This window comes from Marmota monax, unplaced genomic scaffold, assembly GCF_021218885.2.
Source record: "Marmota monax isolate L192 unplaced genomic scaffold, Marmota_monax_Labrador192_F-V1.1 WCK01_AAM20220418_F8-fsc00064, whole genome shotgun sequence".
In the NCBI taxonomy this organism is placed as follows: domain Eukaryota; kingdom Metazoa; phylum Chordata; class Mammalia; order Rodentia; family Sciuridae; genus Marmota; species Marmota monax.
The window spans coordinates 2,686,786-2,707,700 of record NW_026694542.1 but is presented as its reverse complement, the minus strand read 5'-3'; the positions used below and the strand labels follow the sequence as shown (position 1 = coordinate 2,707,700).

The 20,915-nt window shown below is 38.5% G+C and overlaps 1 protein-coding gene across 4 annotated transcripts in view; it reads right to left on the bottom strand.

Annotated features, from left to right (window-relative positions):
• Positions 1-19,328, bottom strand: part of Mmd (monocyte to macrophage differentiation associated) — a 103,155-nt gene extending 83,827 nt beyond the window's left edge. The window contains exons 1-7 of one of the 4 annotated variants that reach the window (XM_046420288.2): positions 19,101-19,325; positions 14,880-14,957; positions 12,241-12,322; positions 9,495-9,655; positions 6,367-6,441; positions 4,673-4,774; positions 2,848-2,917 (exon numbers count right to left, since the gene is read on the bottom strand). In XM_046420288.2, coding sequence (XP_046276244.1) covers positions 2,848-2,917; positions 4,673-4,774; positions 6,367-6,441; positions 9,495-9,655; positions 12,241-12,318 — 486 coding nt within the window. In that variant the 5' untranslated portion in view covers positions 12,319-12,322; positions 14,880-14,957; positions 19,101-19,325. Of the gene's footprint in view, positions 1-2,847; positions 2,918-4,672; positions 4,775-6,366; positions 6,442-9,494; positions 9,656-12,240; positions 12,323-14,879; positions 14,958-19,100 lie in introns of all 4 variants that reach the window. The other 3 variants (XM_058571495.1, XM_046420287.2, XM_046420289.2) reach the window with 3 other exon arrangements.
• Positions 19,329-20,915: the final 1,587 nt, after the last annotated feature.

The following is a 20,915-nucleotide window of genomic DNA, read 5'->3' as shown; positions in this document are numbered from 1 at the left end:
TATTATCACTTAAAAACAAACAAAACATTAAAAAAGCATTCACCATGATCAAGTTGGTTTCAGGAATACAAGGTTGCATGCCACACTTGCAAATCAATGAGTGTAACACAGTACATGAATAAAATCAAGGATAAGAACCATATGATCATCTCAATATATGCAGGACAAGCTTGTGTTAAAGCTTAACATCCCTTCATGATAAAATTCCTGAATAAATTAGGCACAGAAGGATCCTAACTCAACACAATAAGGACAACATGTGACAAACCCATGGCCAATATCATACTAAGTGGGGAAACTGAAAGCATTTCTTCTAAGATCCAAGAAAGTCCACCTTCACCCTTATTTGATATAATACTAGAAGTTTTAGCCAGAACAATTAGACAAGAGAATGAAATAAAAGGTACACAATTAAGGAACAGGAAAGTCAAATTATCCCTATTTGCTAATGATTCTATATATAGAAAATACTTGCACTGAAAGACTTTTAGACCTGATAAAGAATTTCAGTAAAATATCAGGATATGAAAATCAACATACAAAAATCAATACTCTTATTATATACCAATAATGAAGTTACTAAGAAAGAAATCAGAAAGACGTCCCATAAGTATTAGCCATACACAAAATAACCCTTGGAATAAACCCAATCAAGGATGTGAAAAACCTTTACATCGAATATTGCAAAACACTGAATAAAGATACTGAAGGAGATACTAAAAGATGGAAAGACCACCCACAATCTTGGACTGGAGAATCAATATTGTTGAAATGGTCATTCTACCCAAAGTGATCTACAGATTTAGTGCAATCCCCATCAAAATACCAATGACATTCTTCATAGAATAAACCTAAAAATCCACATGGAAACACAAAAGACCCAGAATAGCCAGAGCAATCCTGAGCAAAGAGAGCAATGCTGAAGGATTTATAATACATGATTTCAAAACACACTACAGAGCCATAGTAACAAAAAACAGCATGTTATTCACATAAAGATAGATATGTAGACCAAGAGAAGAAAATCAAGAACCCAGAAATAAATCCATGCATAGTCAACCAACTGATTCTTGACAAAGGTGCCAAAAACTCACGCTGAATAAAGGACAGTCTCTTCAACAAATGATCTGAGAAATCAGATACCCACAAGCAGAAGATTGAAACTAGATCACTATCTCTCACCCTGTACAATAATCAACTCAAAATAGACCCCAAACTTTAATGTAAGGCCCAAAACTTTAAAACTACTAGGAAAAAAAAAAAAAAAACAGAAGGGAAGCACTTCATGATATTGGCACAAGTGATGATTTTTTGGGTAGAATTCCAAAGCTCAGGAAAAAAAAAAAAAAAAAAAAAAAAACAAGAACCAAAGTGATTATATCAAATTTTAGCTTTAGCACAACTAAGGAGACACTCAAGTATAGACACAACCTAGAGACAGCAAGAAAATCTTTACCAGCTATTCACCTGACTGGATTAATATCTAGATTAATATAAAGAACAAAAAAATTTAACAACAAAAAACAAGTAATCTAATTTAAAAAAATGGGCAAGTGACCTGAATTTATTTCTCAAAAAAAAAGTACAAATGGCCAATAAACATGAAAAAAATGTTCAACATCTTTGGCCATCAGGGAAATGCAAATCAAAACTACACTAAGATTCCACTGAACCCTTAGTTAGAAAGGATATTATCAAAAAAATAAAAACTACTGGCAATAATGTAGACAAAAAGGAACTCACATACTGTTGTTGGTAGGAATGTTAAGTTAGTATAGTCCCTGTGGAAAATAGTATGGAAGTTCCTCAAAAAACTAAAAACAGAACTATCATATGATCCAGTTATACCGCTTCTGGGTATAACTGGATCTGAAGGAAATGAAATCAGCATAAAAAAAAAAAGACACCTGTATTATATCCATGTTTATTATAGCACTATTTAGAACAGCTAGGACACAGAATCAACCTAGATGCTGTCAACAGATGAATGGAAAACAAATATGGTGTGTGTGTGTGTATGTGTGTATATGTATATATATACATATATATATATATATATACGCACAATGGAGTATTATTCAATCATAAAAAAGAATGAAATCCTATCATTTACAGGAAAATGGATGGAACTGGAGAACATGTTGAGTGAAATAAGTCAGGGACTATTAGGGGCTAGGAAGGGGGACACATTGGGGGTTGGAAGGAAGTGAAGAGAAATGGGAGACTGAGAAAAGGTGAAAGGGACAGTAGACATAATCAATGGATGATATATACATGTATGGAAATGTCACAGTGAAACCCATTAATTTGTACCATTTATACATATTAATTAAAAAAGTGAAAGACAAAATAAGAGCAAAGGGATCTAAAGAATATCCAAACTACTGAAGAAAATGGCCTTTTAAGGTCCTTCTAATTCTTGAGATTTTAGAAGTCAGTTGTTTATATTTTCTTCAAAGAAACCTCAAAATTTACCCTCTTCCATAGATTCAGGGTTAAGAAGCTAAATAGTTCAAAAAGAAATATAATGACATACTTCTTTGGGACAAGAGTAAGGTAAATGGTGGGATCAAAAACAGAAAAGAAACAAATAAATACTGAAGATATCAAAAGAAGAAAAACACATCTAAATACATAGCTTCTCTAAGCCTCAGAGAGGACTGAGTGCTAGTGTCCAGCACACTTCATTATTTATTTATTTTTCCTTTTAATCTGTAGTTAAGAGACATGCAGTAGTTAAAAAAACACAAACACACAAGGAAAACCACTATGTATCATATTTATAATCATATTACAAGCACCAGAAATTTAAAAGGAAATAACTAAAATTGTGAACTCTTTTCTTACCATTGACGTCACCACCAAGGCAGGAGAAAATCCCATTGTGAGATAGAAGAAGAGCTCAACCACTTTATACCTGTAAAAAAAGAGAAATGCTTTTGAATTTAAGCATTTCTTTGTTACATAGAACATTAACATAAAAGATTTTCCTTTTTTATTTTAAAAGAGAAGTGTAAACTTTTAACTACTTAAGTGATATATATCCCTCAGAAGAAGACCACTAGGCCTCTACCTAACATACTATCAGGGAGTAACAATGACCTAGCATTTCCTCTAGGATTGAAAAGGCAGCAAACATTACATGCTACTTAGAACACGTGTCAAAAGTTACCAAATTGAATTCAATCCACCTTACATCTTTCCCTTTCCAACCCCAGACTGTCTGTCTTCATTACCATCCACACTTAAGAGAACATCAAACTATGAAGGCAGATGGGGATGCAGTTTGGGACCTGGTTTATCAAGGGCAAAGAAACAACAGCCCTAAGGAAAGAGATGCATTTTGTCTGTGTCTTCATTTTGTATTTGTACAAACTCCAATTCTCTAGCCTAATAATTATCAGATTAGGCTACAGAATACCTGAAAATTCCAAGGAACTCAATGTATTAAAATTCAACTTACATGTCTATCTAATCATAAAAGACTGGAGTCTCTTCAAAGGCAGGGACTGAGTTTATTTATGTTTGGATCTACAGGGCCTAGAACAGTGCTGGATGCAACTTAAGTGCTCAATAATGTCTGCCAAACTAAATGGTCAAGGGCAATTCACTTCGTTCTTATTGTTTAATACTCAAAACCTGTTGTAAAGTAACCGTATCAGGAGAAGAAGGAGCTTGGCAGTTTGGTGTACACCAGAAGGCCTTCCTTCTTTTACTTCCTATTTTATCTGAGTATATGACTTAAGGGTTTGAGCCCAAGAAGCAAAGTGTACCCTTGGATTTATATATATATCACATATACCCACTTGGCACTGCTAATTATGGTCAAAAGAGATTTTGAGTGAATTTCAAAATCAGAGAGACATTAATGAGAAGTACCACTTTCTCCTGAAAGGAAAAAATAAGACAATACTCTCTGACAAACACAAATTATATTCTGAAAGCCCTTCTGCCAACCATGGAGATAAAGAATTTAATAAACTGTAAATTAAATAACAATGATATCATGGTTATGAGCTTCTCAAATTCAAGCATCTTAGATAATAAAAAGAGTTATGGATCAGGAACTGGAACACCTGGGTCCTAATTTCCAGTGAGTCACTTATGACAGATTTCAATAAGCCTTTCTTTTTATATTGTTCAATACTTGTGACTATGAGCTCTAAATAAGGAACTGTAAAGTGTGCCCCAAGGCCATAATAGTAAGAGTTTAGATATCCTTCCAAATGGCCCTTTTTTTATGGAAGCCTATTTGGAACACCCAGTAGGTTCCTATGTTGGTAGGTATTGTGCTGGGCACTTAATATCTGTTACCTTCAATCTTCATAGAAACCTTACAAAAGGCTATTTTTCTTACCTCAAGACTGTAAATTACAGAGGACAAGGCTAGTTGGCCTTAGAATGACAAATGAGGTCCCACTGATTCCAAAATGCTTGGCCATATTGTCCCTCATCCACATCATATCATATACATGTCATTCATATCTTTCCATGGCAATCTATTCACCAATAATGAATACCAAATGGTTCTAAAGATTTATTAAAAACAATATAGTCTATTTATGTATTTCTACTATTTTGAAGTACAAATATAAAGGAAATTGTATTGAAATGCAGGTAAAATTTAGGCAGTTAATTTTAAAATTATCAAATGTAAATTATTTTCTCTTACTTTTCATGGTAGAGAAATACATAAATGGTTCCTCCAGCTGCCATGAGCCAGATAAACCAACGCATATGAGATGCCAGGGGTCCAAGTTCACGGAGATTTAACCTACAAACGTAAACATGACAACAAAGAACAGAAGGGATAAATGAAGGAGATTCACAGAACTTGTGTTTTCCTCTAGTCACTGAAAAGTGAGAAAATAATTAGGATAAGAGCAGGAAGAGAAGGTATCAGAACAATAAGGAGGCAGCTGGGCAATTTGGGTAAAATTAATAACTTAAAAAAGATAAAATTCTCAGTTAACCTTTAAGATCTAAAATAAGTTCTAGCATGATTTAAAAAGAGAACCAACTAAGAACAGACAAGCAGAAGTGAGTCCCAGCACACCTGTCATGCCTGAATTTGCCTAGGAGTGCAGACTGGGGTAAAGGATACTTGTCTTTTTATTTCTGAGCATGTTTTGGGGAGTGGATTGCTTACAAAGCTTAATGAGAAACCTGAACAAATTTCTGAGCCAGAATCACATACCCATAGCAGACACCTAATACACAGACAACATGTCTCCATTACCTAGCTCTCTGCCAAGATGAAACATGAGAAGAATTATCCCAACATGTGTGATGGAAGATATTCTGTTAGAATTTAACTGTGGACAATTGTGAGGTCTGAATTTTAAAATGTTGTGAGTTCATCTGTAATAGTATCATATTAAGAATATGAAAAAAAATGCTCTAATTGGCTATGACTATAAAATTAATATTTTCAATTGGAAAAGGTGCACTTGCAAAGCTAAACTAAATGTGAATAAACTGCCTATTTTGATACCTGATTCCTCAGCTCATAGTTAATTTTTTTTTATTTATTTACTTATTTTAAATTGGAATGTACTTCACAAAAGCATTCAAGCAGTCTCACTCCAATATGAATCAGACCTATAATTTAGTAAGATGTATTGGGGAGAGCTAGCACTTATTTTTATACTAACAGATAATTATGCTTCTTTGGAACAAGTGAGGCTACATTAGCCAGAATCTAGAAGTCTGCTTTTCTAATGACTATAGCAATTGATGGCATAATAAGAACTTCTGAGTGTTTAAAATTGAACCATGTTTTGATAAGGGAAAACTAATGTTTCTTTAATTATGTGCTTCAAAGCAACATAAGATTGCATTTGATCTGTACCAACAGGAAAGTAAGATCAAGAAAATGGAAGAGAATACGAGATATTTTAAATAGTTAAAACTAATTTGGCTAGTTCACTTACTCAGATAGCAAAGAAATGAGAATGTGCTGCATAAATCTCAAAAGGAAGCTTGCTTTTCTCATATGTATTTACAGCACTGTTTACTTGAACAATTCAAGTTCTGAAAAGCAGCAGAGGTATATGGAAAGAATATAGAGGGCAAAGTTTATATGTTTAAAAATGAACATGCTACCTACAATTAAGTTCATAGCATTCACATCCTCTTAGACAATTCAATTCTCAGATATTCATTCTAAACAGCAATATTTCTCATTTTAAAACTACAATCTGATGCAAGTAATCAAATAGGAAAAAATGCATATATTTATGTCCCTTCAGGGGGAAATGGAATGTATGCATGAGAGCCGGGGGCAGGGAGAGGAGGAATAGAAGAAAGGAGAAATGAGGAATTCTAATCATAAAAATATTGCCTTCAAGAATAGTTTTATCTTACCATGGAGCATAAGATGCTGCAATGAAGAAATAAATAACCATTCTATCACACATGTGAAAACAATGCTCCACTGTCCTGGTAAGGAAGAAAACACAAGTTAGCCACATTAAAAAAAAAAAAAAAAGTTTAGACTGAAAGTATGGGTTATCACTGCACTATGTTGCGATTTCCATTCCTGTTCTAGTCTCTCACGACATTTATAATTTGCTCTTCAAGCCACTTTTTTTTTTTTTTAATATTATGAAGCCACAAATAAAAAGCTTTATATTGACTTTCAGGTTGTTCACGCAATACATATTCTTACCATGTACAAGACAGAAATAGAGCCCCATGATAATTAGGAAGTCTAAAGTGATTAAAAGAAATGAAATCTGTCTTTTCTGATATTGTCCGTTTCTTTTAGAGCCTATCTAATAGAGAAATGAAATTCCTTGACAGCAGATCACCTCCTAGTTCTTCCCATAGCACAGGGCATGAGGTCCTGATGTTCAGCAAACACTCCCTGAACTTAGGCTAGACTCTTTGTATCTGTTTAGAATGTCTTTTAAAAAGCTTTCATTTTTAAATACCCCAGAGTAGAGTAATTTAGGAAAAGCCATAACAAAAACACAAAACATTCTATTTGCTACAAGAGGATGGCCACTCAGATTTCTAAGCAAGTTCCTCTTTCCAAAATCAAAGTCAGGAAATGTATGCACCAAGATCTGCCTCATGGAGGTCTACTCAAAATGGCTTAAGCAGAAGCTGTCCTTTACTGAGGTGATTTAAAAGTGTAAATGCACAACATCACTTGGATCTCTCTTCAGTGTGCAGGAGGTTCTAACGACAACCTGATGGAGCACTAGCATTAGGCTTGACCTCCCCCTACACAGTATTGACCCAACAGACTGATCAGGACTTGTGTTAGTGAAGTGAAAATACATTTGTGAGGAGGAATAGTTTTTAGTTTAGTGGCGGGAAGCTACAAGTTACCCCCAGTGTAACTCATGTCACAGATCTAAAGAAGCAAGAACTAGATCAATGCTTCTCAAATTTGACTACTATGTATTACAATCACCTGGGGAGCTTTAAATTGTAGCCATGGACTCCAGCCCAGACAATTCTACTTTAAAGCTAGAAATGTGATAGAGGGTCCAAGGAAAGGGAGTATCTGTTTTGAAACTTTTTTTTTTTTTTCATTTTCCCTAACCTTCTGGAATGACTGCAACTCCTAGCAAAGTTCGGGACCTTTTTTATTCTGCTTTCTAGATTGTCAAGACATTGTTAGAATAGGGAGCCACAACTGGAACTTAATCAAGTTCTATCACCCACTTCTCTCTCACTATTCTCACAAGTAAAATGAAAGTAATTTCTTTCTTACATAGAATGTGAAGCGTTAAATGTGATAATGTAGGCCATGAAAATATTTAGCACATAGTAGCACCTAGCACATATTAATACTTCCCTTCTCTTTTCCACTGAAATTAAGGCATTATTTGGATATTTAAAATATTTAATGCAGAGCAAAAATCTAAATGTGGCTTTTGATTCTACCAGTGCTACATCAAGGTTCAAGAGAGTCTGGTTTCGTTACACTTTCCTTGTCCCTGGCAAGGAGGCCCTGAATATTGAATTAGGCATCTACAACTCTTTATTGATTCAGAAATCTAGACATCAAAGCCAAGTCTGCTGAGGCAACCACAAGCATTGGAATATGCCAAGATGATAATGAAGTGCTCTGCTTCCAGACTGGCCTCTGCGACAGTGTGCCCTGAGGAGCCAGGGTGGGTACTTTTGTGGTTGTCTTATGAGCATGTTCCAAAGAACCCTTGAAATTCAATGCTGTGGTTTTATTTTAAGCCCAGGGAACTGTCACCTTATAGGAAAGGGTAGCAGACAGCAAACTATATGCAGTATTATGAAGGATATGGAAAAAGAAAAAAAAAAAAAGTGCTTAGGAGTCAAAGGTCTTGGGATGATCCAATTCTGCTGGTTTCACTGAGCTAGACAAGTCAGGTTACTTCTTTAAGTCTCAGTTTGCCCAACTAAAATTAAGGAGTTTGGATTAGATGATCTCTAAATATCCTTCCAGCTCTGTTACTCTCGATTCTACATGTGACAAAATCAGTAATCATCTCCAAAATCCTGCTTGTAAATGAAACATCTTTTCAATACTAGATTTTTGAATATTTCAAGATTATTTTTTGAAATTCTATAAAACCAAAAAGTACTTTCAAGTATTACTTTAAATCTCTCTCAGACTGCTCTGAATCCTTTTTCAAGAAAAAAACTTACCCTCTTGGGTTTAATCTACTAAAAAGCTATTTCACAAGCAACCCACCCCCATCTGAATGTTCTGTTCCTTCTAAAGTTGCTCAAATGATTCCTTTATGTTTCTGTCTTCTTCTTGTTGGTAGGCCAATGGCCACAGCAACGTTTGCAAAGTGCCTGACAGCTAACAATAGCAAAATACTTAAATGCTGATTGAATGCTATACATGGAACTTCTTTCTAAAACCTCAACTTCACGAAATGGTAAACCAAACTGCCATATATCTCCTTACATCACATAGTCCTATGGTATTTTGTAATTTTCCAATCATTTTCATATATATTATCTTATTCATCTATCACAATAACTTGTGAGTCAGGTATTATAACTCTCATTTTAGCAGTGAAGAAACTGAAGCTCCTTGAGGTCAAGTGACTTACCCAAGATTAAGGGGCAGGACTGGGACTCAAAACCCACTTGCTGACTCCAAAGTCAATGTGCTTTGTCACTAACCCATGGCTATTGCTTCTTACAGTAAGTATCCTTGGTGTGCTAGATAGAATTACAAAATTGCTCTAAGGATTATAAGTTGTTAAGTCTTGGGGAACCAGTGAGTTATTATTTGTGGTTATTAGCAAAGGCTTGCTTTCTTAGATGCTAAGAGGGAGAGGAATCCTCGAGCTCTGTCCAACCCAAAGAAAGTGTTCTGATTACAGAACAGCACTTTTTTAGACCCTCCAACATCTACAGCTGCCCTCCTGCAACAAGAAGATGTCCACTCTTTGCCCCATGTGACTAAAAACATGCCAGTTTGGGAGGATGACAATACACTGAGTTAACTAGTTTGGCCTATTTAAATAGCATTTTATCCACTGTACCTTAAGTGACTCTTTTTCCATGATACAATGTGAAATACTGTGGAAACGATGAAGAGGGCACAAAGGCCCATCCCATAAATCCATGCTGTTATCTTTTCCCAGCAGTCATCAGACAACCGATGGAGGAGGGCACTGCCCACAATGGCCGGAACAATGAGGAACTGGAGGAAAGGTAATGAGAAGTAAACATCCTAGCCATCATGAAAATAAGACTTTTGCTAAAAATAGAGGCTTAGCAAAATAATTTTCTAAGAAACATTTTCCTTTCTTGAATAATCATGAGAGCACAATGAAGTGGTTAGCTGTTACACGGGAAGCACACTGTTCCCAGGGACTGTGCCATCCAAGGTGTACACCAATAGGCAGGCAAAGATGCAACATTACTCAACTGTTGCAAAATAGATGTTCTTTATCCTGATTTCATTAAAGAAGGGCACATTTCATTCTACTCTCTAATCTGATTTGGAGTAGGTATTTAAAATATTCAAATGCACTAGGTACATTGGTGCATGCCTTTAATCCCAGCAACTCAGGAGGCTGAGGCCCCAGTTCAAGGCCAGCCTGGACAATTTAAAAAAGTAAAAATAAAAAGGGCTGAGGATGCAGCTCATTGGCAGAACACCCCTAGGTTCAATCAGTACTTCAAAATATAAATAAAATAAAATAAATACAATGTTCAAATGCCAAGCATATGCCTAGATTTTTCATGGAGGTCCAGATTTTAAAATATTCTGTTCTATTGCCCCCATGGACTACTGAAATTCCAATGTTTCAGTAAAGGGTCCATGAATGAATCAAGTCAATGACTAATATTATGCATACAACACCACACACACACAAAAAATCAATTATTCAAGTCATGTCCTGATTTTTAATTTGAATCTTTCATTCTATCCATTTGGGAGTTACTACAGAATGACAGTAATTTTGCAGCATTTCATTTTTAATACTTTTGTTTTTAAGTAAACAAGAACAATCCGCTTTTAAGGCTCAACTACTCAAAAAATTTTAAGAAGCCAGAATCTTAGAATTTTGATCTCTGTAAGGAAGAAAAGGGGAGGAAAGGAGAAATACCAGGAAATCATATTGACCAAATAATATTGTTACATCATGTGCATGTATGAATATGTAACAACAAATCCCACCATTGTGTATAATTATAATGCATGAATAAAAAATATGGAAAAACAGAGAGGAAAAAAAAACAAAGAATTTTACTCTATGCTAATCTAGTTATATGAGTGTAGCTGTGACTAGTAAGCATTTTATAATACAAAAACTCCCAGAAATTCCCAAACACTTTATTAATTATTAAAATAAGCACACCTAATAAAGAACAAATATTTTGGCAATCTTTTTGTCTTTTTTGGTCTTTTTTGGTCCCCAACATCTACTGTTGCCTTCCTGCAACAGAATGTGAAATCTTGAGAGTTGGGACCGGTACAAATTTTCAGATGCCAAAGATTTTATTGGCCCAGAGCAAAATTAGAATAAGGGCAACGACATAAAGATGCTCATAAACAAAGTTACTTGATTTAAAGAAACATCCATTGAGACATGAGCATTTTACTTTTTATGTTAAAGTGTCCTCTCTTTAATAAAATGATGACAAGAGAAGGTTGTTCTTTAATCTGTTTTAGACACTCCACTGGTTTCTGAAATCCAATTATCTGTATATTAAGATTACATTTTCTGTTCTAAAGACAGTATGAGGTTTTGTCAGTTTTTCTTTAATTTCAGCTTACATAAGTGTTTCTTCACTTGTGACATATTCATAAGTATAAGGATTTTTAGGTCTGTTCTAAATAAGTATTATTCCTAAAGGTGAGCTGTATATCTCAATACCCAGACCATTACACTGTACCAGCACTATCTATGATAATTAAAGTAGCTGCTTGTAAACACTTGTCATTAGAGAAATCATTTGGCCATTTTCTATATTGCATTTCTAGACTATCTCCCAGCCACTGTTTTCCCCTCAAACGCCTCACAAAATGCAACTGGCAAAAGGAATAATAAATCAAAGATAAAATGAAATTTATAATGACATAAGGAAATGACAACTATGTGACATTAACAGGAAAACTATGGAAATATATACATACCCACAAATACTGCATGCACACACAGAAGCAATGTATCAAAGTGTTAAAGTTTGTTTCTGAGTCATTTTGTTTTTAAAATATTTTTCAGTATTTTTAGAGTTTCTTATACTGCGTATATTTTGCTCTTTTAAAGGAAAAAATTAAAAGCTCGGTGATCATATCCTGCTTTGTCTTCAGCAATACAGAATATCACTCTGAGAAATAGTGGTCACTGTGGAGGTGGATGTAGGTGCATCATTTCACTGAGTAAAAAAAGCACCTTTTTTTGAACAAATTGTGAACTCTTTTTGCCAAATGAGCATGGCTGGATTGTCTTGAAAAGGCAATTCCAGGGGTGAAAGTCTTCATAACCAAGGTGTGTTTTTGGCTGTCCTATAACTAGGAGATTTACTTATTACTATTCTTTTAAAGATGATTTTACTGGGAAAAGTAAGTTGAGGATAGAGCAGGTTAGAATATACAAAGCATTCTCCATGTCCACACAGTTTCTGGTGAACAAGACCCACTGCTGATTTCTGGGTAGCTAAGGTCACAGAGGTAGGTAAACCCAACTAATCATGCCAAGGTTATTAGAGCTAATTACCCTTCTTCCCACCAGAACCCTATGGGCAGAACAGCAATAACAGAAAACATGTACTCACTGCATGTGTGTAACAGTTAGCAGCATGTTCATAGCAAGTTGGTTTGTAGCGGCCATTGGCTGGAGCCCGATGGTTCATGAAACTATAGAAACAAAAAGCCATCATGTGAATAAAGCTTAAAGCAAAGGAAAGAACAAGGAGGTAAGCCTGCAATGACTGTTCACCTATTCTAAATGAAGAGGTCACTGGTGAAAATACATAGTTACAGGAAGAAAATCAGAAGCCATCAAAAAAATGTAAACTGGGATAATACCAACGATAGTAAAGCAAATACCCAGGTCTACTGAATGAAGTTTTCTTTTAGTTTACTCAAAAGATAAACCTTCTACCAACCAAAACAAACAGAAACCATATTCAACACTTCAACTGGTACCCCTAATGAGCCAAAAAAAGTCATAACCAAATGGTAAATATTAATAGGAAAAAAAAACCCAAGGGAATTTTTCTGGACTTTAGTTGTTGTCATTAAATGAAAAGATATATGTTGTATTTGAAAGGTTTCTGTTTTCTCTCCCAGAATGTATACAGCTTTATATATGCAGATCTTTATAAAGCTTACATCCCACAATTAAAGGCTTGCCCAACTAGTTTCCCCATATTGTGTTACCTGTTCTGGCAGCAGACAGCTTAAATGATACCTGGCTTCCTCTAGGCCACCTAAACAAGCAGGTATATTTTCACCTTCATTCTTCCTGAATTAAAGGAGTTTGCTTCAAAAACCAAACACATGACTAGTACCTGATATCCTGGATATAAAATTTATATATCTCACAAATTAGCATATGGATGTAAATATTAAAACCTGTTACCAATACAGATACATGCTGGAATTCCATGCTTCCTGTGTACCCCGACACTATCATAATCAGCAACAGAATGAAAACCTAAATACACAAGACCAAGAGATGACAGTGTTCATCTATTTCAGTGTGCAGATGAGGATGCCCCTAAATCTGCACTCACCCAGGTTTCATGGTGGATCCAGGATTAGTCTGACCACTCCCAGGAGGAGAAAAAAAAGTTGTCTGAACAAAGAAGTAGATGCAAAGCAGAAAGAAAGAGGGGTCAAAGAGCCCTGGGCAGCACTTAGGTCTCAGAGGTCAACAGGTTTCATACAATAAAATTATCCTTTTGTATGAGCTAGTTTGGAGGAGGGGAAAAATTTTTGCCACTAACAAGTTTTGACTAGTCACACATTATTTGTTGACATGATGAAAACCCAGATCAGGCTGACCAAATGGCAGAGCCATATTGCCAAAAACTGGCTAAAACATGGTAGCAAGCCATTCTAAACAGGGCCCAGTTGGTGATCAAAAGACTGGCCAATATTTTCTCCCTGATTAAGAAGGGCCTAAGTCCTTAAATCAAATAAATAAAAACCAAATGGCAGTTCTGTCAACCCCATACACACAGTTCAGGTGGAATATCTACTATGGGATGAATTTGGGACAGTGAAGATCTTGAACCATCAATGGGTTAGATATTTAATTAGTAAAATACCTACTTATTGATGTAGTCCACCTGTGACTTGAAAACTATTTTTAAAAAGTCTATAGCAAGTAGCTTCTGAATTTATCCAAACTATTCTCACACATAGAGAAATGATTTCAAGCAATCATCTTTTCTCCCATGATAATTCTTTAAATAATATTGCTAATTTCCTAAGGGATGACAGTGTTGCTATACAGCTCTTATTAGTAAAAAGAAAAATAATTACGCTCTTGGGAAGAATGCTTTCAGTGTCTGAAGCATTGAAGGACCTACCACATCATTACCCTGAGACATAACAACAGAGCTACAAGTAGCACAGCCTAGTGGGAATTTCAATGGGTAAAAAGTGAGGCTCCAAAATGGCTGAAGTTAGATTAAATTGAAAATGCTCCATGTAGGGTGCAGTAAGTAGGATCTGTCTACCCACCAACAGGCTGCAGCCTAAGATAGCAATTTATATCTCTGGCAGCCCAATCTAAAAATAGACAGGCCATTACACAGCATCAGGGATAGATTTTCACATTTTTCTCCTATAAGCAAAGAAGCTGGTGGCCATGTTTTTGGCAGCGTGGTCCCTGCTCACCTGGAAAAATTCAGGTTAAAAATAAAGTAGGAAATCGTAGAGAAAAAAAGCCCCTGTCTAGTGACTTAAGGGAGTCTCTTTTGATGGACAGGGACAAGATTAGGGCAATAAGGAAAAGTAAGAAGCAAGTATCTTGAGAGCATTTCACTGTCTGGGGCTCAGAGGGATAGACAGCACAATTGTTCTGCTAGAAAATTTTAATAGAATTTTTCCATTTCTCTCTGATCTACCAGCATGCCATCAAGCCTCCTCCACAGTGTTCTGAAGAAATTACTTCTAAGACCTAAATGGAAAAGCAGATGTAAAGTGCAAATAAACTCCCACACATGTGCCTAATCTCTTCCTCCAAGTAAGAACAGAGAAAGGTTCAAGTGTTATGGAGAATAGGCACCCATTTACAGAAGACATCTGTGTTAAGGTAGAGTAACCTAATGGTTACCCAGTGCTCAGAAAAGGGTAACCAGCATGCTGGGAAGGGTCTGAGGGAAGGTGATTTAGTCATAGGGATGGGAACCACACTTAATACATTAGTATTTAAGTAGGGGTTTTTAATTCATTGCCTTACTTTGTCTTTCAACATTCTCTCTTGCCTCCTCCTTGCCCAGTGTCCTTATGTGGCCATCCCATGTGACAGAATGCAAAACTACAGAGGGAAAGAACAATTAGGGATCCTGGAACAAGCCTTAGCAATCCACCAGCAGATCTCAGAGGCCCATGATCAAATCCCACAAGCTGTCTTTGATTCCTCTGTGTTCCTTTCTCCAAGTGCAACATCATTACCTTCAAAATACATTCCAGGTCAGTACTTCTCTCTACAACTCCACAATTCCTACCTTAAATCAAGACACCAACATCTGAAGTCTGTGAAAATACAGCCTCTTAACTGGCCTTGCTGCCTGTCCTCACCCAGACTCTCTTCTTTAATACAGCAACCACAGAGTCTAACCCGCAGATCACATCACAACCCTATCCCAACTTAAAACCTACTTTTTGGTAACACTATATCATGTCCCTGGTCCACAAGCCCCAGGCAGTGTAGTTTTCACTTCTCCAATCTCCAGGTACTCCTTTCCTGCAGCTACACCCTCCAGCTACAACACCTTTCTGTTCTTTCAACAGGTCAAGGTCTTGTCTGCCTCAGGGCACTGGTTGTTTATTTCTGCAGGAAAACTCTTCCCCAGCAGGCTCAGTTCTCTTCTCATCCTTCAAGCTTAGCTCAGATGTCACCTGCTCAGAGATTTTTCCAGACCTTCCTACCTAAAGTGTCACTTCAGCCCTTCTCAACAACCACAGACTTTATCATAATTCATAAGATTTTTTAAAACTTGTTTTTCATTTCATCTTTCCCCACTGTGGCATCAATCCCATGAAGGCTGTCTTGTTCACCATGTCATTTCAATCCCAAGGACAATGCCCAGCTTATTAATGAAGTTTAATTAAAAAAATGCTCAATGAATAAATGAATAGAAAGACATTTCAACTACTGCTCAACTATTTTAACACAATTTAGTTTTCCTGGGGGTTCAGAAGGTTCTGTAAGAGAAATAGGCAGTTCTACAGTCAATGCAACTTGGAATCTCAAAAAATGAAAACTCAAAGATCGAGACAACAGATCCTCCAAGGGCCCCTTCACCATCACTTAGGCCAATCCTGGGCATAGCACCTTATTATTTATTAGCTTCCCTTTGGAACTGAGCATAATTGTTCAGGAAGTGTATAATGCCAATGTGACTTCATTATTAAATAAAGGGAGAAGGCATACCTAAGGAGACCACCCCAATCCTATGATTCAATGCTCTAAAAACATGCAAAACAGGCACCCATGGAAGACTTCTAACACTGCAAGATAAGATACTTTCCCATATATTCAATCTTGAAGCTAACCATTGTTCACAAGGCTGGGATGAGGAAGAGAACATCCATATCCTCAGAGACGTCGTGGTGTGGACACAGAAAAAGAAAGGATGAGCTATCCACAAGGGTGGTAGGGAGAGAGACACAAAACTGATCTCCTGGGTCTGCCCCTTCTTAACTGTGCCTATAGGCAAGTTCCCTGTTGTTCTTTAAACCTATTTGTTCTTTTATTAAGTGGGTATAAAATTCTGTCTTCAAGGGTTATAGTTGATGAGATGGGTAAACTATAAGTACCCAGACAGTGCCTTGGCACTCAATTAATGTTAGCAATTATTATCATTAGTCAGATGTTGTGAATGGGGAGGAATGACTATATATGTATGATTTGGCATACTTGGATTCTCAACTGGTAAATCAATAAAATAAGCAAGAAAATATTGTGTCCCACTGTAATCTTTCACATCCTCAGTTTTTTGAGAAACCACAATTGCATAAATCCCTCCAGTTAGGATAGCAGTCTGTTTCCTTACAGCCCTCCTTCATAGGAATGGCAGAACTCTGGATGCTGACCCAAAGCCACAATAACCACCAAGTTTCATTTTGAACAAAGCAGCAAGGTGTTCTTGTAATTTAGGCATAGCTACAAACTGTGGCCTAATGAAATGTCTTTACTGCAATCCAGTGCTTTTCAATTGGGTCTAAATGATCTATCAGGAAAAAGAGCAAACTATTTGAAAGACAGCATGTCCCTCCCTACAATTCCTGTGTAATTTACGTACCTGCAACTATAGTGAATCCTCAGAAAGATGTGTAACGAACACAGCTTCCAGAAAATGTAGACTAGTATTCTCAACATTTTAATGTGTAAACCACAAAAATCAGGACTTTCCAGTTATATTACCTTTTATTTGCAAGTTTTATTTTCAAGTTCAAATTGATGCTTACAAATAGCTTTCCAATCTAGCCTATCATAAACAAGAAATTACAGAATCACTCAATTCTTCAATCAAAATCAATGTAGATCTAGATGTCATAAAGAAACTGTTAATATCCACAGTGCACAATAATATGCATCTGCTGAGAAAATTACTATCTATACTACACCAAAAGAAAATGCCTGTATTTTCAATTTTTAAATGGATAGAGGAATCTAAAATCACATTACAGTGATGCTAATAAAAACTAGACAGATTACTGTCCAGCAAAAAGAAGGTAGTGCAATCAGTTGAGAAGGCAGGATCCTAAGTGAAATTGGTTGGGCTTTTTTTTCCCTTTCATTTCTTTTAGGACTGTTTGAATGTTTTTGCAACAAAAAATAAAACAGGCTTTTTTGTTCTTTCTTTAAAATAGAAGAATTCAAAGGGGCAACAGAGAAATACAAACTTAATCAAATAGGGAAGGGGTAGTTTCACAGAATAGAGCCACTGTTCTCTGAAAACAGGAAGAACACAGATGTGCAGACAAGTAAAACCAAATCAAACAAACCACATGCATAGAGCTTCACAAAGCATGCCTGAACCACTGTTACATTCTCCCTTATCCCCTACAGTCCCCAATTCTGATATAAGGTTTTAAAGCCAGAACACTTTCATTCCCTTTTGCCCTTAGAAACATTGATATGAAGTTCCCATTTGGGAAATGGTGCCAGGCTTTGTACACCCTGAGTGATGAGCAATATTCAGAAGCCAAATCTTCAAGTTGGTCCCCTTCCTGATGGCACAGACTACCACAACTCATGGCGGGGGCGGGGGTTGTTGGCTCCTTTACCTTTTGGGACTAGGAAAAGAACAAGATAAGTATAATGCGTAAGTCGGCAGTGAAGGAAGATACTGGAAGCAAGAAAAAGGTGCACTTGAAAATTGTAAAATTAAGGCAGTGCCTAAAAACTCAACAATAACCTCTTTGGAAGATTTCAGGTATGTCTTATTTTAAGTTCCCTATCACAGCCTGCTAAGCTAGCTGGCTGGTGGTGAAGGTTTGGGAATAGGGATGGCTGCCTTGTTCAGACAAAGGGATGGAGAGTTACTACAAACACAGGAGGGGTGAACTTTCACCCACTTAAACGAAACAGAAAAGCCCAGAGCTTCCTCTGGGAACTACGGGCCAGCGGCCTCCATCCACTGCTGTAGGGCAGAGACCAGCAGAAGTGAAGGCCGCGGTGCGCACCCCCCACCTCTCGCGGTCTGGCGTCCCCACCAGCTCTTCTGTGAAGAAGCAGCCGACCTGCCTTCCGATGGCGCCTCCTGGGTTCCTCCTCCTCTTGGTTTCCCAACCCAAGCGTCTCAACAGCAGGTCTCTGCACTCGAAAGCTCTGCACTTGCTCCTTCGCTGAGCCCAAAATAGCATGGCTCTGGCACTCTTAAGCCTGACAACCAGCGAGGCCCCGACATGGTCAGAGAAGGCTGGGCCGGATGAGCATGCCTCAGTTTCCCTGTTGCTGGGGCCATTCACAGACAAAGCATCCAAACCGCCCAGGCCACTCTCCCCCGCTTTACAACACGTCAGGACTCAGTAGCAACCCTCATTCCGTGCGCCCCCGGAGACCCCAACCCGGGGGTAAAAGGATGGAGGCCAAAGCCTGGGCGGGAGGACTCGGGGGGCGGCACTGAGGCTGGGGCTCGGGTCCTCAGGGCTAGCAAGAGCTCTACTTGGATGGGGATCCGGCGGGCAAAACCAGTGAATTCCTGGGAACCAGGGCAAGAGCGGGCTCCGGATGCGCAGATCGCGAGGGGCCACCCAGGTCAGGCGCCAGCTCCGCGGAGGAAGGGGATCGCACAGGGACAGAAGGGCAGGGAATCCCTTGGGAGCCGGACCAAGCCAGGGCGCGGGATCCACCGGGATGCACCCAGGTGAGGAGCCAGGACCCACGCGCGAAGGGGCGGAATGTGGGTTCCCAGCACCAGCGGCGCGGCGGGCGCGCCAGCCTTCTCACCGCTGGAAACGATTCTTGAACCGCATTGATCCTCCGCTCCTCCTCGGGGGCCGGGAGCTCCGTCTCGTCAGCACCGGCGGCGGGGCGCGCGGCCCTCATGGGCTTGGGCTGCTCCAGAGGCCGCCTGCGTGCCCGGTGGAGCCGCTGGGCCGGAGTGGGCCACGCTGGGGGTCGGGACAGGGCCGGGGCCAGATCCGGCGGCCGGGGGCGGGAGGGAGGCCGCTTAAACGGCCCCGGCGCCTCCCGCCTCCCGCCTCCCGCCTCCCCAGGTCCTCCGCCCCCCTGGTGCCCGCGCCCCGCCCCACCGCCCAACTCCACCCCCGCCCGCTCCGCCCTTCTGCGTGCGCCCGCGGCCGCCAGCGCGTCACAGCACCGAGCGGCCAATCAGCGCCCGGAGCGGCGCGGCGGCTACGCTGCCATTCATTTCTGAGGAGCTCGGGCGGCGAGGCGGGGCCTTACTGAGGCGGAGGCGGGGCGAAGAGAAAGGGGAGGGGCGATGGAAGGGCGGTGCTCTTCCATACAGCGTTGAGATGCAGCATGAATGGAGATGGAGGAGGGGGAGAGGAATTATAAAAGGATTTGGACTAAGACTCTGAAAAGCAATTATGAAAAACATAGCAAACAAGGACCTCTGATCACATTCTATTCTTGTTTCGGTATCATTCATCCATCCTTCGTCACGCATTTCTCCATCTTTCTATTCCTTTATTTCTTCATTATTTTGAGTGTCAACTGGCTATTGTGAGAGATCCAAGGCAGATTTTTAAAACCTTTGCTTGTCTGTCATATGAAAGGATTGAAACCTTTAAGGAATAATCTAACACTGAGATTCAATGAGAACCATGAAAGGAGGGATCTTCTACAGGGATTCTTTTATGTTATCCTCCCATTTATCTTTTGATATTTTATCCAAGCAGCTTCTAAACCATCTAAAATATAATGCTGAATCAGGATCTTGTAGCTAAAGCTTTTGAACTCAGTGGGCTTTCTGGAAGAGAGGTTCAAATGGATGAAGGAAATAGGAAAATGAATGAGTGGTTTACTGAGTCTTTCTGGGACCACTTCTGGAATTTAAATGTGCTCCCCTCAGTTAATCTGTCCATATCATTCCCTACTCCTCAAAATGGAAACTCTCAAGAGAGCATTAAGCCAGCTTGTTAAGGGGGTTTACTCTGCTGGCAATGAAGCATTGGAAAGCTGGAGGATTCTTCCACCCATAATTTTAATTTTACCCATAATTTCCTTTTCTTTAAATCCTAACACCAGAATCTAGAGGGGTGTTTTCTATGGTGATTGCATTATTTTTTTTTCAGAAACATTTCTGGATAGGCATTATCTTCCTCATTCCACACATAAGGAAACTGAGGCTTTTAGAGGTTAAGAAACTTGTCAAATGGAAAACTCATACTATCTTCCTCTAGCAATAAAGCTCTAGATCTTTTCAGTATGCCTGCCTGCCTCTTCCTATGTTTTAAAGTAGTATATGTCTCTTTAAATATACACACACTTTCTCTCTCTCTTTATCCATACTAAGCCATGAAAATGAAGATGGACTGAAAAAGTCTATCATTTGACCTCTTAGGACTACTAAGTTAAGTTATAGGGAAGGGAAGGTAACAAAGGAAAGAACTAATAAAGATAGATGAAAAATAACCATATGAAATAGCATAAGAAGGGTTATAAAAAAGGAACCTCAACTGTAACAAATATACCAGTCTGTCGGAAGATGTTGATAATGGAGGAGGCCATGCATTTTGAGGGGGGAGATGTATGGGAAATCTCTATACTTTTGCTGTGGACTTAAAATGGCTCAAA